We start from the raw sequence: 17076 nt of genomic DNA on the forward strand, positions 1-17076 counted from the left end.
GGTAGTGAGTCTGGAATTGTGGTGGTCAAAGAGGACAAATGGAGGATACCTGGCAGAGGACATGTCCCATCAAGGGCTGGCTATGATGTCCCAGGAGCTCACTGACAGCTCAGCCACAGCACTCAGGCTCAGGGCAGTGGAGCAGATGGCCAACTCCAACCACTACTCTGGTGGAAGGAACAAAAAGTCCCTCCTTTTCCAGAGAGGACAATAAGCATCACTTCAGCTACCCAGAACCTCCTCCAGCACATCTAGGCCCCTCTTTATCCTGCAGCTACATATCAGCTGATACTCATTTCTTCCTAGCAGGGCTCCTATGTAGGTGGAGAGCCCTGCTGGGGAGCACCCACAGGCAGTGGGCACCATCTCTCCCTATTGTCCCACTTCCAGCTCTTCCTCACCAGGTGACAGCTCTCAGACACCAGGTGAAAGCTCTCCTCCTGCTGCATCAGGAGAAGTTCCTGGGCTTTCTGAGCTGAAGAAGATCCTTCAAAATCCGTAGGAGGGGAGACTGTGATTGCCCCATCCCTGGAAGTGTTCAAGGTCAGGTTGGACAGGGCTTGGAGCAACCTGATCTAGTGGAACATGTCCCTGCCCATGGCAAGGTGGTCTGAGATGATTTTTAAGATCCTTCCCAATCCAAACCATCCTGTGAGTCTCTGAGTGGATTGGGTTGATGGATCATGACATGCTCCCAACCCAAACTGCTCCACAACATAGCTGTGGCCAGGCAGCCTGCCACAGGGCTGCCACTAGCACCTTCACTGTCCCCATTCATCAGCATCTCCTTCAAATCAGCAACTTCCACTCTCCCACAGTATTGCTCCCAATTTCCCTCCAAGAGCTTCAAGCATATCCTGATGACATCATGCTACACCCCCTTCCCTGCTCTTTCATTTCTTTCATCAAAGTTTCTTTTCATCTCCCACCTCCTTGCTCTGGGGTGTTTTGTTCACCTCTCGCTGCCCACAGAGCCGAGCCGCTGTGCTGGGAAGGGTTCTGCACCCGGTGTGGAGGTGGGAGCCCTCCCAGGGGGAGCAAACGTGGCATCAGAGCAGCTCAAAGCGCACCCCCCTCTCCCCCAAACCTCACAAGCTCCTTACAAAACCCACAGAGTTACAACAGAGCTCCGTGGGATGAGGTGCATGTCTTTGTCTATCAGACAAGCACATCCCCAGAAAATGGAGGCATATAATGAAATGTGTTTAACACGGGCTCAAAACACGGTGTTTGATCTGTGGGAGTCTCCACGCCCCCAGGCGTGCTCGGGTCATGCCAGCACAGACAGCAGTGATCCTGAATGCTAAAGGAAGAACCAGGGAAGAAGATCCCCCGGGCTGGATTGGCAGACACAGCTGGAGGCACAAAGGTTATCTCCAGATTGCAGGTGCGATGCTCCCACCAGCAGGGTGTGGAGACGGTACAACACGAGAGCAAGACCTGGGAGAGGGAGAAGAGATAAACCTGAGAAAAGCAACACTTTTCAGCCTCTTTGGCAACAACAAAATCATGCCTTCATTTCAGATTAGCTGATTTTCACATGCATTTGCTTTTTTTGAATGTCAGCACAACCATGCAGGTTTGTGTGTGTATGTTTGAAGCAGAACACTGACCCCTTTTGAGGCTATTCCGTGTTACATTTAGCTTGTTCTCTTCATTTCTCTCAAAACCATTTGGAAAAATCTTGCTGAATGTGGCCAAGCCCCTTCAGAGGGATAAAACACAGAGTTTGCTTCAGTTTTGCTGCTCCAGGCCGTGGCTGGTGGCCGCAGGCTGCAGCACACAGATCAGGCTGAACTGGGGGTGCTGGGACAAAAATACTCTTTTTCCCATTTGCACTGAATGTCATTTTGCCAGAATCCAAGCCCCCACAGTTGGTTGCAAATCATCCATCAAAGAAAGAAAAAAATCCTTTGCTCCACCTCAGCACCAGTGAGCCAGGACAACACATGCCAGAGCCTGGGAATGGGGATAATGTCACTACCTCAAGGCCAGGCAGCACCTGGAGGCTGACACATCCCACCCCTACCTGTACCTGCAATTTTACAAACTTCATAAATATAAATATCAAATAATCTATTTACCTTTCTTCTAAAAAAAGAAAAAAATGAAAGTTGAGAGGCATAGCCCAACCTTAGCTGTGAGCCACTGATTTTTCTATGATATATTACACCTGAATCCGCCGGTGCGATGAGCAGAATGTACCAATTTGGGTAATTGGTGAGGGCCTGAGAGCACGCACGCACTGCTGCCCTAAATGTATATTTACAGTGCAGGTTGTTTGCATTTCTGATGATCTGCGACGCCAAAAGTTAATCAGCTCCTCCAGTGCACGCAATCAGCTCCGCGGTGTTCTCCTCTCTGGTGTGGGGGAAGCCGCTCAGACTGTGATTTCAGAGGTGCCAAACACCATTAAACTGTTCAGCGAAGCAGGGGGAGGATGCTGCCAGGACCAGGCACTGCCCAGGTGCTCCCTTGGGCCAGAGGACACCTGGGCGATGCAGGGAAACATGGGAACAGCATTGGAACTCAGAGCTGACCAACAATCCTGATGGGCCCACACCAACACCTTGAGGCTGGTTTCAATTTAAACCTGGGTGCTGGCTCAACTCTTCCCACTGGATGTTAGCATTCCCATTCCCTCACCTAAAATCCACTTGAGTAATCAACTGTCAAGCTAATGACTGGGGCACCAAATCAGCAAAGTACTTGAGCACATGCTGAAGTCCCATTGAAAGAAATTAGACCTAAGCAGACACTTTGCTCCAAGGTGAGAGGGCTTTGTGTAAAAAGTCACAAGAAGGCTGTTCAAAACAGGTGTAACAGCGTATGGAAGCAGGCCATTCCCACTTGAGTGGCTTCCAAGCATCTTGATCAGCACTCACAAGGACCTGTCGGAAGCATGGGAAACCTAGAGCTTTAGACCTCACTTTATTTTTTTTGGCAGCCAAACCTGAGTAGGATTCAGAGGACAGTCCTGGAATGTGCAGGTGGCTCCCAGGTCCTAAGTGCAGGAGAGCACCTCCTGGGATGCCCTGAGGAAGCACATGGGACGTGGATGAAGGACACAGCACCCACGGGCCCCCAGACAGGACCAACACAAGCAGTATCTCCACACTGGGATCCCCCAGCGAGCCACAGGCAGGCCCAGCCCAGCACTGCTCCCTGCAATGAGATCCAGCACTGCTGAGCAGCAGGTAAGCAGGGTTACAGCCCAGGAACCCCAAAAGGAGCCCCCGCTGCCGGCAGCACTGCCCTGGCTTCTCCAAGGAAGGACTGAGTCTGCACATTCCCCCCGCAGCCATGCGCCCACCCTGGCAATCCCTTCACGCCTGTTCCCCAGAGGGTTCGCAGAAATCCCACATCTCAACCCCCCCGGCCGCCTCCCGGTCACACTCCGAGTGACGGGAAGAGCAAAGATCAAGTTTCTCTGCGCACCAGAGAACAGGAATAACGTTTGGTCCTGCCAAGGACAGCACCTCGCTCTGGCAGGTTGTTCAGGTAACCACCTGGCACGGTGAAATTGAGCTGTGACTTGCCTAAAGTGTGGGATTTTACAGCCCCACACGGTGTTAATGTGTGTGTATCGATATGCATATACATCAATAACCAATGTGTTCCAAGGGGACAGTTTCCCTGGAAGTTTTCCAGCATTTGGATATCTTTATTACGGTGAGTTAGGTCAAAGCCCTAACTTGCATAAACTGGCACAGCTCTGCTGAAATCAATACCCCTACGCCAGCTCCTGCTATTTGATGAGGTGGCCCAGAATCTCTGTACTGGTTTTACTGTCTTCCTTCATCATCTGCCCAGTTCCCATCTCCTGTATTTTTTCAGCTGATTTTAGTTTTACTTGTGGAGTCCTGGGCAAAAGCTGCAAGCAAAGAGCAACCAATCACAAGAGCTTCACTTGTAAGTGAGCAGTCCAGTTGTGTTCACCATCTCAGGGATGATTTGCTATCTTTGGTCTCCCAGCACTTGGAGATTACTCCTTGGTTTCCTGGAGATCCCCATGTCTGACAGTTCCCCTTAATCCCTCTTGGTGTCCAGTTTAAGAGTCAAGCACAAGACCAAGCTGAGACAGGCGGTACCACGAGGCATTCATGCTCTTCCGCATTCACCCAGGGTGCAGAGACACCTGTAAAAACTGGGAAGAAGCCTTTTCTTACAACAAGCTCTTGCAGAAAGTCAAAAGCAAAGTCACAGACATCTTTCACTGCAGCAGGAGGGTAAGAGAGAAGGCCCTGCTTGGCCTCCACAGGGGGAGCAAACCAGTTTACGTGCTAATCCCAGTGTGAGCAACCAGAGCTGGCACCAGCCGGGGCCACTTGTCTGACTTCAGCACTTGGCAGGGAGGGACGGATGAACAAAAATATGTAGCACAGACCCCGGCTGCCCAAAGCTATGGGTCGTTTGCTGTCGGCAAGCAGAGCCAGACAGAAAAATAAATATAGAGAACATCTTGAATTTGGAGAGTGGTTCCTGCATGGCTGCAAGGCTCAGCAATGTCCCTGCACAGGCTTTTCCGTGCCCACAGCACATCTGATGGTGTGGCCAAAAGGAGGGACAAAGCTGCCATCCCTCTCCCAGCTCACATGTGTCCATGCAATGCTTCCAAGCTTAGGGATTTGTTATTTCTGGGGGGAAAATTAAACCAAACAAACAAACAAAACAAAAAAAACAACAACATAAACCTGAGGCCAGAGCAGAAAAGGAATGAGGGCAAAGAAGGGATTTTGTCAGGAGAGGGCTGGAAGATGATGCTGTGAAAGGGTTCTATTCCAGGGAAGGCAGCCTGATGCCCCCATGGGACAGACAGTGCTGTCCATGTTGACAGCTTGGATCCAAGTGTCTGTCCTCACAGATGCCTTTGGAAGCACCACCTGTACATGTGCAACATCCCAATGCTCCATGCCAATGTGACAGGGCTGGAACAGGGAGGGAGCGAGGATGGGATGCAAGGCAGCAGGCACATCTAAATAAGGCCACAGAGGTAAGGGCAGGATCACTTTAAACAATTAAAGTTTCATTTTAATAGATACCACAAGGGGGGAAACATTCCCATTGGTAAAGAGCAAAACAGGTACCTTCTTTTTCCAAGGACAGTTTTCACAGCTGGCCTCCCTGAAGAAATGAAGCACATTTGCATCCAGCCCCACTCCTTACCCCACAATTTTAGAACCTATTGGTTTATTTTAGCCAGGTCAGAATGGGCAGGGATGTCTGAGGGAATTTCTGCTCCTACACTTTGTGGGTTTCTCCACAGTTCCACATCTTTAGAAGAATCATGGCACTACTTGCTCAAACACATAAAATACCCAGCCAAGTTCAGACTCATATGTCAAACTGTCCCATTAGGCTTGTCCAGCTTGAACATATGGATGTACAAGCTCTTAGCATGGGTTTACCCTACTTTCTCTCCCCAAAAATCATTATCATTAGAATTCCTGTGACCAGATCACACAGCTATCTGCTGGAAAAAATCAAGGCAGAAGGTGGTGGTGCCTTGGTTCACTGGACATCTCATCCAACTCCATCTTTATGAGTCTGGGCTTTGCATGGGTACATTCAGTGCCACTTAAGCAGATTGGCTCAAGGACAGCAAATTAAACAAGGCCAAGAAAATCAGCTCTGGAGAGCCTCACATCCTCATGTCCTTCCAAAGTGATTGTGAGCCAGGCCATTTTCTCATTTACTTACAAGGGAAAATGTAATATATCACTTTGCACACCATGATCTGCCCCCAACCCTTCCCAAGCATTTGCTGGCAAATCATGGATCAGGGTGCATCTGCTCCAAAACCATCAGGGAGTAGTTTCCTCTTTCCAAAAGGTAAGTTCAGAGGATAGAAGGGTTTCTAACTCCTCCTGGGGCTGGTGGGAGTTTGGTATCACCCACAAATTCCAGCATTTTGTATTCCTGGAGTGAGGAAGGTGTGTGTGCCCAAGGGGAGCAATGCCAGATGAAACACCTATGGGTCACTAAACAGAACCACTGCAGAAATCACTTCAGGATTTGGGTTTTCCTGGTATGTTCTGAATCCCAGTCAGACTTGGGCTAGAGGGGCAGCAACTTAGGCCAGCCCCTGTTGCAGTTCCCCATCACAGAAGAATTAATAATTAAACACGGGCCAGGTGAGGAATACTGGGTCTTGCAGGCAGCTGAAATATTTCCATTTTAAAAGGCAGGAGAGTGGGAGCTGGAAGCCAAGTGCCAATTCATCTCCCTTCTGCACAACAGCATTCCAAGGTAAATTATTAGGGAGGAGCTGTTCGTTGCCATTTACATTTCCCATGGATAAAATGGCCCATTCCGACTGTCCCAGGAATGGGGGAAACAGCACAGGAAAACTCCAAGAACACACACCATTCCACTAGCAGTAACTGAGTGGAAGGGATTCTTCCAACAGAGCTGGATGGAGCTGCCTACCAGAGCACCTCTTCAGAGCCTTCAGCTGAAACCAGCTCTGAGCCTCTGAGCTCCCTCCACTGTGACAGTGGATTTGCTCCAGCCCGAATAAGGCAGCCCCAGGGCTGGTTACCTGCAAGCTGGCCTGGCCCTGAGAGCCCTCTGAGCCACAGAGCCCTCACAGTATTAATAAACCTGGTGGCTCAGCCCATCACCCTGGCATTGGGAACCTTTTACTCCAGTGTACAGGCTGCTCTTACCTCTCTGTATTCAAACATCAGGTGTCCAAAATCACACCTGGAACCAGCATAAATCAAATGGCTCCAAGCCCAAGCGCTGCCCTTCGCACGTTTAACAGCCCGGGCCCTCTGCGGTGCCTGCACAGAAAGACAGGCAATGTCATCCTCCCGCCGCTCCCTTAACTGCTTATTGATCCCAAAGAGCCTCCAAATGGATTTCTCTGGCTAGCTATCATCCTCCATAGCCCGGGAGATCCCCTCTATATTATAGAGCAGACATCTCAGTTAGAGCTTTATTTACTGCGAAGGAGCAATTAAGCCATCCCGGTTCGATTTATGGCTGGCACAGATAACCCCACTCAACACGAGCCAAGGCCAGTTTAACTTTCAGATAGTCATCTCTTGCCACGTGCAAAAAACTAGCTTAATTTGTGCATTTTTTATATTCCTAGCTCAAATTCAGACTTCATCTCCGATCAGCCCTGTACAAGCTGGGAAATCATTCCCTTGCAGGGTGTCTGATAGATTTCCATTGTGTTTACTGCAGTCCTGAAGTCAGAGGTCAACTCATCGGACTTTATTTTCTGAAAACCTTATCTTGAGGCAGGTATTTGGGATGTTGGGGATTCAGATGTCCAGTGTTATGCTCAGGACAAGATATAAGGAATGGAGGAGCAAGGTACACCTATGACACTCACTTTGGCTGGCAGGTGCAAAGATCAGTTCTGCCAGCACTATATATTTCATCTCACTTCCTCCTTTTCCCGTAAATCATCCTATCTACTCCACAGAAACGAAGCTGTAACCAGTTTGACAGAGTCCCAGAAGGTCTTGTTTGCATCCTGATCAGCATGGGCAACTTCCACAGCTTCTGCATTGTCTGGGCAAAGAGGTAATGACAAACGCAGCAGAGACTGGTGGTGTCTTAGCAGCTGCTGGATTTTAGAAATACTGCAGTATCCACAGGTGAGATGGGAGCACTGGGATAGGAGGTGTGCTGGAGGCTGGAAGCACTGGGGCACCCCTGGTACTGCAGACTCACCCACTTATTTGCTCTCAGATAGTGAAAACTAGAGGGGAAAGGATGAAGTTTCTTTCTAGCCCTTCAGGCAATGTCAGCATGTTATTTTAGCATCTTCCAAGCAGGATAGCACTTTTGTCCCTGCCCATGGCAGGGGGGGTTGGAAATGGATGATCTTTAAGGTCCCTTCCAATCCAAACAATTTTGTGATTCATTTTATGATTTATTGTACAGTGGCAAATTAATTTAGGAGGAAGATAAAACCATTCAGCATCTGAAATAGAGTATTATTTCCTGCAGCATTAATCGGTGGCATCAGTACCACGTAATTTGTTACCGGTGGCATATTTCTGTATGGCTTCATTTCCTTAAAAGCATGGGAATTAATGAGGTGTTTGCGTTGGGAAGGGATTGGCAGGCACCGAGCATAATGTGGGCAATCACCGGAGAGGCTTCCTGGCTGCGCGGAGGCACCAGGGTTTGTAAACCAGGGTGTAAATACCACAGCTCTGCTGCCCTACAGGGATTAATCTGCTCTGAGGCAGACGTGATTCCAGCAGCTGAACACCTGCCCTGCTGTATTTAAGTGCAGAACAAGAATTCACCTCACTTAATGTACAGCAACACTGAATCATCATCATTTTGTTTCTCAGTAACTGAGTTACTGGTGTTGTCTTTTCCCAGAAGAAAGTCAGTCAGGAACCATCCAGCCCAAGGGTGTCACTGGCCCTGGGATGTCACTGGCCCTGTGAATCACAGCCCTTCTGCTCATGCCATAATTGTACTTCACCTCTTTATCTTGTGTACACTGAGGAACTCCGGGAGGGAAAACCCCCATCCCTCGGCAGGGATCCAGCCCAGGGGAAGAGCTGCCAAGGGGACAATCTGCTGGTGGAGTTTGGTGGCTGATGCATACTGGAGCCATTCCCAGGAAAAGGAGAGATGGGAGAGGGCTTGAGGCCAATAGGTTGAGGAGAGTGATTCTGCCACTCTGTTCCACTCAGGTGAGACCCCACCTGCAGTGTGTGTCCAGCTTTGATGTCCACAATATCAGAAAGGGTCCGGTGGAAGCTGGAGCCCCTGTGCTTTGGAGCCAGGCTGGGAGAGCTAGGGGTGTTCACCCAGAGAAGAGAAGTCTCCAGGGACATCTTAGAGTCCCTTCCAGTGCCTAAAGGGGCTCCAAAAGAGTTGGAGAGGGACTTTGGACAAGGGATGGAGTGACAGGACACAGGGAGTGGCTCCCCACTGCCTGAGGGCAAGGTTAGATGGGATATTGGGAAGGAATTCTTCCCAATGAGGGTGGTGAGGTGCAGGCCTCCCCTGACTTAGCATTAAAATGGGTTACCCTAAAAAAACCTTCCCAAGTTTTACAGGGGTTCAGAATTTATTATCTATTTTATACACATGCATTATAGATTTATATAAACTTGACCTTTTAAGAGCTGCCTTGTGCACTTGCTAAGCATTACATATAAACCAAGCATGAAATATTTCAACCAACAGCTTCCAGATGATGTGTGGGTAAAATTCAGGGCTGAAGAAAGGAGATGAGAGGCAGCCTCAAAAAGTCATGTGCTGCAGAGAAAAGTGACTCCAACCTCAGCTCTGCACCCTCAGACCTTGGTCCTCACTCTCCAAGACTTGGGCAGGGGCTCAGGTGACCTCATCAAGTGTGCTGAGATCCCTGAGGACAAAAAAAAAGGTGCAATGATGACTTCAGCTGCCAAAGTCTTAAATAACTAAACACTTTTGGGGCTGTGACCAGCAGAAACATCAGAAAAGTTATAGGAATTAGGGGGGGAAAAAACCCATTTGCAATTTTCTCACGGACATTGTATAAAAGACCTTTCCTACAGGTAATTTGGTAACTCCACCATCAAACCCCCACTAAAGCAGGGCAGAAGCAGCTCAAATCCCTGGGTCAGAGCTGATGACTGTGGCAGTGAATCTCCCACCGCAGGCATTGCAGTATTAACATTTAAAAAATCACGAGACCTCAAATATCCCAATGCTAAGTCTCATGACCTTTAAGTCAACTAGATTCAGGTTTCTTTTTCTTTGACTCTTGCTGTACTTTTAGGATGGAAATAAAAGACCTTTTTAAGTTTAGGGAACGTAACAGGGAGCCTCCACCACCCATTTCTTCCCCCATTTACATTTCTGGTCCCCTAAATTCAGTTATTATAAGTGCTGGTTTATTTTCAAGCACTTCTTTTTCATGTTGCTGCATTTTGATGACTTGCTTTTAAGGCAATTCTTGACACATATTTAGGCTGAGATTAAATGAGTGTCCTTTTGAGGTTCACTCTGACTCAAACTAGCATTAATGGTTTGTCCAGGTTGGCTCACAAGGAGTTAGGAGTGGCATTTTATAGGTTGCAAGGAAAGACAAGGACTGAAGTTCAAAGACAGAATATTAGAAAATTCCCGAGTTTTGAGTTCCTAAAGCACAGCCCCATGCTGTGCCTTGTCCCTGGGCACACAATACCCCAACAGTCCTCATTCAATCCTCTTGACACATTTCTCCCTTTGATAACACACTCCCCCAAAAAACCAAACCCCAGCTCAGAGAAAGCCATTCCTTGGGCTGCATTCGTTTGGTTGGCCCAAATGAAAAATGTAGAGTCAGGTGTTTGTCAGCTGCTCTATAGTGCTGAAAAAAGCCCTCTCCTGCTTTTCCTCTGCGTGGCCAAGGTGTGTACTTTAGATAAAAGTCCTGTTTCTGGCCGAGGCACTCGCTGCTGCTCCCAAGAGGGAGAGAACAGGCTCTGCTCCTGCTCTCCCCCGTCCTTACCGCCATCCCAAGGTGCCTCTTGGCTCCTGGCCCTTGGAGTTACTTGCTCCCACTAGCAGGCAGAGACCCCCAACACCGCCTCTCAGGACTTCAAAGAGGCCTAGAAACCCCCCAAATTCGCTGCCCACATTCAGCAGCCCCCGCTCCCCTCCTCGCTGCCCTGCCGACCGCTCCCCACGGCCTCGGGGCCGATGGAGCCCAGGCACGGTGACGAGGGACATCGGCTCAGCCTGGAACAGGCACCCAGCTCAGCCGCCGGCTCTGTTTGCAAGTACAGATAAATATACATGAGGCAGAGCCGAAAAGCCAGAGTCAGCTCCTCTCCGAGCCTGCGGCTCCGGTTACGGCGCTGCCCGCGCCCCGTGGCACGGACGCTCCCTGGAGCAGCCGCCAGCCTGGCACGGCACGGAGCAGATGGTCAGAGCCGCTTGGCCCGCGGCCGCCGCCAGCCCCCGGCTCCTCGCCTCTCACGATGCTCACCGAGGCCACCTGGGCCTCCCGCGGGCCGGGCAGGACACAGAGCCACCGGGGGCAAAGCCGGAGCAGTTGCTGGCGTGGCAGGGGTCAGCACGGAACTGGGGTCGCCAAAATCACAGCTCTCCTCCCAGCATCACCATCTGCTGTGGAGGATCCTGCTCCCGTGTGAGCGGCAGACTGGGGTAGCCGCGGGCAGATTTGGGCAAGCAAAAACACTCTAAAGTAAGGCTGGATGGCAGAGGGATCACAGCACTTCAGGCAAATCCTCAAAAGTCACAACCACGCAGTAGTGACCTGCCCGTGGTGGCTGTATTGATGCAGGCTCATCCTGCTGCCCAGAGCTCCCAGGAAGGATCCGCTGCTCCATTTGCTCCTCAGACAAGGAGGGCACAAGGAGCAGATGGGGCACAGCAGGATACGTGTCCTGGGCTGCAGGAAGATCAGAGAAGGGGTGGCAATAGCTGGAAGCAGGTCCTGTGCCTGGCCACCAGCCCCTGGGCTGGGGATACCGGCGGGGAGTGAGATCCTGCAGCCAGGCTGCCGGGAGAGAAGCCATGTGCAGGTATTGGCTGAGTTCATCGCTTGGTGCTTCCCTGCCCTCCCCCTTAGGGGCTTTGCACCCTCACCAGTAAACCAGGGGTGTTCTGGCCAAGGGCAGTGGTCACTCTGGGCAGTGGCCTGAGAGCCCCCATGGCAGGGCTCAGCGGGGTTCAGGGGTGCATCGGGGTGCACCAGGGAGTTACCGCAGCACCAACATAGCCCTGAGCACGTGAGAGCCAAACAGCTCCAAACTCTGCTCCAGGAGCCCCGAGCAGCGAGCACGGCCATAAAGAGCAGAGGCAGCAGCGCTCCAACTTCCTGGCACTCGGAGAATCTTCCTGGATCACGTTACGTTCATGTGTCCTTGGCTCATCTCTGTACAGTTGAAAAACACTGTAAGGGGAGCCAGATAATTAGGACAGCTGAGGTCGAGAAGCAAAACCCAGGGAACCAATTCCTGCTAAATTGGAGGCCTGTTGCTTTCAGCAAACTGCACTGTCTGTACAGCCCTGCTTTGCCGAGAGGCCCCTGCAGTCAGAGGCAGTGAGACCATGGTGCCCACCAAAGTTGTTCCACAACTTGCTCCCAAGGAACTGCCAGTTCTGCTGTCAGTGGGATGGTGGTGGAGTCACCATCCCTGGAGTTGTTCAAGGAATGACTGAAGTTGGCCCTCAGTGCTCTGGTCTGGTTGACAAGGTGTGCGTCAGACAGAAGTTGGACTCAATGATCCTGAAGATCTTTTCCAACATAAAGGATTCTGTGATTCTGCCATTTTGGGTGACCAAAGGAACCAGAAGGCAGGCAGGCATTAAGGGTGCTGGCTGGGTGCTGCCTCCAGGCTGGCACGGCCGAGGACAGTGGTGTCACTGCAGTGACACTCAGCATTTACTCCTTTGGCTCTGCATGTCCTGACATGAGCTGCATTGGCGCGAAACGCTCCCTGCCCCGGGGGATGTTCCCAGGCACTGCCACGGCACAAATAAATAACAACAACAATGCTCTGAGGGTGGCAGGGGGGCTGTCATCTGACCCAGCACCACCGATGGAAAGAGCAAAGAGCTGGTGCCTGAGTTTGCCCCCAGCAGCACTGTGAACGCACTGGCATTTGGTCACCAGCGGGAAGGGCTGACAGGAGGGTTGTTTGGAGGGGAGCAGCATCCACACAACTCCAGGCTTTACTGGCGTGTCCAAACACCAAATGCACCAAGCACAACCCTCCACACCTAACATCCAGGAGCTCTTCTCTCACCTTTTTTAGGGCTGCTTATTTAAAGAGTACTTAGTACTTTTTTAGCTTTTTTGGTACTTTAGGTAAAGATGCTTTGTTTCTGCTGGGTATTCCCTCACGGAATGAGGACTGATCCTCATTTCCTTGGCTCTTTTAGGCTGGGTCTTTTGAGCTTGAATAAGCCTAGAGCAGAAAGGGACACAGAGCAGGAGAGCAAGACATGCCCTCAGCCCAAGGGCACCAGCTCCAAACACCACCCTGAGCCATGGGCAGGGAGGAGGAAGAAGCAGCTGCCATGTGCATGTCACCAATGTCCCCTTGTCACACTTGGTGATAAGTGTGGAAGAAGCAAAATAGAGATTTGAGGGAGAACCACTCCCTTGCAGGTCTGCAGCTCGGTCACTCAAGGGCTGAGAAGTGACTGTTGTGTTTTCCTTGCAGGCTCTGCCCAGGCTGTGCAAGTGAGGATGACGACAAACCCAACGACCTCAGTAAGTCAGTTGTGAGACCAGCACTGACAGAGATAGACCAGGTGACACTGGTACTTAAAAATGTGACCTTAAGTACAGCATGCTAGGATTCATGAAGGATATAACCTTACCTCTTCTGCTTTTCCACTTTTGAGGGATCTTGGGAAAGAAGATCTTTCTCTGATCCTACCAATCAGTAGGGATAAACTCCAAGTGGTGTTGTATGGTAGAAGCTATAGCAAATTGCCACTGGCACCACCCCAGTTCCCCAGTTTCCAGGGAACTAATAAATTTTCATAGAATCAGGGCATGGTTTGTGGTGCCATGGGCAGGGACATCTTCCAGTAGACCACTCTCCAACCTGGCTTTGAACACTTCCAGTGATGGGACAGTCACAGCCTCTCTGGGCAACCAGTTCCATGAAGTTATAAAATATTTCTAGAAAGACAGAAAAGAACCAAATGCCAGGCTGTGCTGGGCACCATGGCAAACCTGAGATTTCTGTGGGCCCAGGAGAGAGAGGCAAAGCAGAGTATCACTGCTGGGGTAACAGCCAATGCACACTCCTGCCCTGAGGCTGAGCCCATCATGTTTCCAAGAAGAGTGCTGAGGGAACAGCACTGTCCTTGCAGCTGCCTCAATGACAGGAATAATGTGCTGCAGAGCTAAGGGGGACAATGGGATGATGATAATGAAAGTACAGGAGTGAAAACTCATTACTGGAGATGCTCAGGAGGCATCCTGAGGGATCCCCTTAGGCTTCCTGGGCTGCTTTAACCCTTTGGGTGAGGCTCTGGTACTCAGGCCAATGTGCTGTGCTGCTGACTGTGCTCTCCTCCTCTTTTTCTCCCATTTCTTTATGAAAACAACTTTCCCTTTCCCCACACAGAGTGCAGTGCACACCACAGCACAGACACACCATGCCCTTTGGCATTCAGCTTCCCGGGACTGTGCATGCAGAGCATAGTGGGGTTTCTGGGCAGCTGGTCCAGAAAAGAGTCCAATAATATTTTCTCTTATGCCCAGCAGCTCAAATGGAGATGGGAGCAGTGACTGGACAAGACAGACAGCCCAGTCTCACAGGTGAGCTCATTCCCTCCCAAGGGGAGAAGATTTCCCTGACTGGTTTTGGGCCTCCTGGGGCAGAAGGAATCTATTTCAGCATTGTTAATATTGCTTAGGATGCCCTGGCATCCTGCCACGTTTCTGAAAAGTTCGAGATGCCCCTCAACCATCTCCATGGCAACTCTGGGATGCTGATCCCAGCTGGACACAATGTCCATGTCGGAACAGCAGGCTGCCAGGTTCATCTTCCCCTGTCTTTTGGAAGGGCAGAAGGAACTGAGAGGAGCTCTGGTTCCTCTTGATGCACTCCCAGGCTGCTGGAGGAGCAGCACATCAGACACCAGGGTGCTTTGACCTGTGGGAGGAGCCAAATGGCTCTTCCCAGCTGATAGCAAAATTCCTGGCAAAGGTATTTTTGGCAATTTTTTTTGGAAGGTATTGCTACCTGGCAAAAGAATTTTTGGAAGGTTGGGCTGGTACAAAATGATTTGGTGTTTCGGGCTTCTCCCACAACCTGGAAGTGCAAGCAGCCCTTACCTGGTAGGTGTTTCATATTCCAGTCCATGTCAAACAGCCCAGCATCCCCATGGCAGGGCAGCAGGAGTACAGGACACCACTGTGGTGTCGGGATTTTGGATGGGAATGGCAGGAACAGTCAACCTGAGAGAAAGTGTGGCCCTCAAGGAAGGCAGGAAAAGCAGAAAAGGAGGATTTCATCCATGCTTCCAGGGCTTTAGCCAAAAGAAATGAGTTTATGTGCAGAAGAAACAGTCCAGCCTTCCCTGGGGACACATTCTTCCTGCCAGCAGCTTCACATGTTGTGAGGGACACAACAGATCTCCTTCGTGTCACTCCAGTCCTGAGAGCACACAGAATCAGCAGGATTCCAGGTCCAAGGATGCACAAAGGCAGAAAAACCCAGCCTGACTCACCCTGAATTAAATACATACATCTCCTTTGGCACTGTCACACCTCACCCCATCCTGACAAGCACAAGATTCTTCACTCAAGAGCACCTGAGATGGTGTTTTGGTAGCCATAGCTCAGAGGGATGCCCACAGAAACACCAGGGGTACTTCTTCAAACAGAAGCCTTGCAGCAAATTCCAACTGTTCAACTCTTACTCCTGACACTGCAGCAAATATGGACAGAGCTTCTCAAAAACCAGAGCCAGTTACCTCTACACTTCTCCAAGGTAATGGTGGACTTGCTTCTGTTGCCAGTGTTGTGTCCTCAGCTCATCCAAAGCTCAGGTGTTCAAGATCACCATGAGAGCATCCAGCTCTTCCACAGCATCCTGGCACCTTGGGTTAAGAATAACTCCAGTGAGGGCCATTCTATGACCTTGCCCCCAAATGACCACTCAGGTCCTTCAGCTCTAGCCCAGGTAAACACCACTTGGAGCCTGTCCTTCTGCAGGCCAAGCTCCCAAGGAACAGCAGCCCCACTCTTAGGGTGTCTCAGGAAGGAAGGTTTGGAGGTTCAGCACCCCAAGGTCACCGTCACTCCAAAAGGGTTGATTCCTATGATGTCCACATCCCTTCAAACATCTCGACTCACACTGAGCTCCAGGTATTTTTTCCAAACTTGCCTTCCATTTACATTTACCTTTGCCATTGTATTAGAGAATATCAGGCTGGCTGGGCAATTGAGACAACTCCTTTGTCTACTGGGTCACCAAGAAGGTGACCCTTTGCTCATCCCTGCAGCAGAGAGATGTTGATAAAAAGCAAAAAAAGGACTTTCTGCATCTCCCAGGATATGCCATGCTGCTTGTTTAATTAGAAGGGGCAAGGCTCCCTCCTGAATAAACCAGAAATAGCCTTCCAGGGAAAAAAATAACCCTGCCTGGGTATTCTGGGGGATTGTTGGAAAGAGCAGCTATACATCTCCCCCAGTCTTGCGCAATACAAGAGCCAGAATTTTGGAGGAGGAGTATGTCCAGAAAGCCAATCTGCTCTGGGAGAGAAACCTCCTTCACCTTTAATGCTGGTAAAAGGAAATAGAGTGTATTTTCCTCTCTCCTGTATGTTTTCATCTGCCCATCTTGGATGCATTTGGTGTCACACGTCACCCCCACATGTCAGGGAGCAGCTTTGTGGGGAGTGCTTGACAATAAAGCTCACCTCCAAGGGCACAGCTAATGGATAATTCACGTTACCAGAATACCTTAACAAAAGCACCCTAAACCCTCTGCAGGGTCACACAGGCCCCCACTGCCTTCAAAGGATAAGTTATTTGAAGATTATACAAGGATTAATGTCTAATGACTGCATGCAGCCCGGCCAGGACCACTCCCTTCATCCAGAAAGGCCAGCAGCAAACCCCAACATGCAGGCTTAAGGTCAGTGATGCATGCTCGGACAGACAAGTCAGGATAGCTCTGGAGAGCCTCACAGCCTTCAGTGGCTGAAGTCCTGCCAGCAGCCCCCTCCTCTCTCCCTGCCTCTGGCAGTGCTGGGGACAGGGGCAGTGCCTCCAGGTGCCACAGGCAGAGCCCCATGCAGCTGCCAGGGAACGAGGAGCTCCGTGCCAGCACCACCCGAGATGCCCGAGGACACACGGCCACTCCTGCGGGGACACCCGGGACATCCGAGTGGTATTTTTTGTTTTTAAGAAACCGTAGCAAAACATCTGCTGAATCCACAGCTGCTTCGAGAGCTTGTTCTTGGAGGAACAAAGAGCAGCTATGTTCACAGCAATGTCTTTTGTCACTGAAGAAAGGGAGAGTAGAAAAAACCAGCAGAAATATTTGCAGTTCTCTCTCGGAGCACTGAGCTGCGACACACCCCGAGCCACACCCCGCTCCTCACACAGCTCCTCTCACAATCCTG

General features: G+C 50.5%; 1 protein-coding gene across 5 annotated transcripts in view; it reads left to right on the forward strand.

The window, feature by feature from the left end:
• KY (kyphoscoliosis peptidase) overlaps positions 1–17076 on the forward strand; it is a 47347-nt gene that overhangs the window by 8499 nt on the left and 21772 nt on the right. For 2 of the 5 annotated variants that reach the window (XM_086844394.1, XM_086844396.1), the window contains exons 3-5: positions 7439–7539; positions 13149–13198; positions 14207–14260. In XM_086844394.1, coding sequence (XP_086700520.1) covers positions 7439–7539; positions 13149–13198; positions 14207–14260 — 205 coding nt within the window. Of the gene's footprint in view, positions 1–3819; positions 4994–5807; positions 7540–13148; positions 13199–14203; positions 14261–17076 lie in introns of those variants that run through there. The other 3 variants (XM_086844391.1, XM_086844392.1, XM_086844393.1) reach the window with 3 other exon arrangements.

This window comes from Cyanistes caeruleus, chromosome 10 (genome assembly GCF_971803275.1).
Source record: "Cyanistes caeruleus chromosome 10, bCyaCae1.hap1.1, whole genome shotgun sequence".
Classification (NCBI taxonomy): domain Eukaryota; kingdom Metazoa; phylum Chordata; class Aves; order Passeriformes; family Paridae; genus Cyanistes; species Cyanistes caeruleus.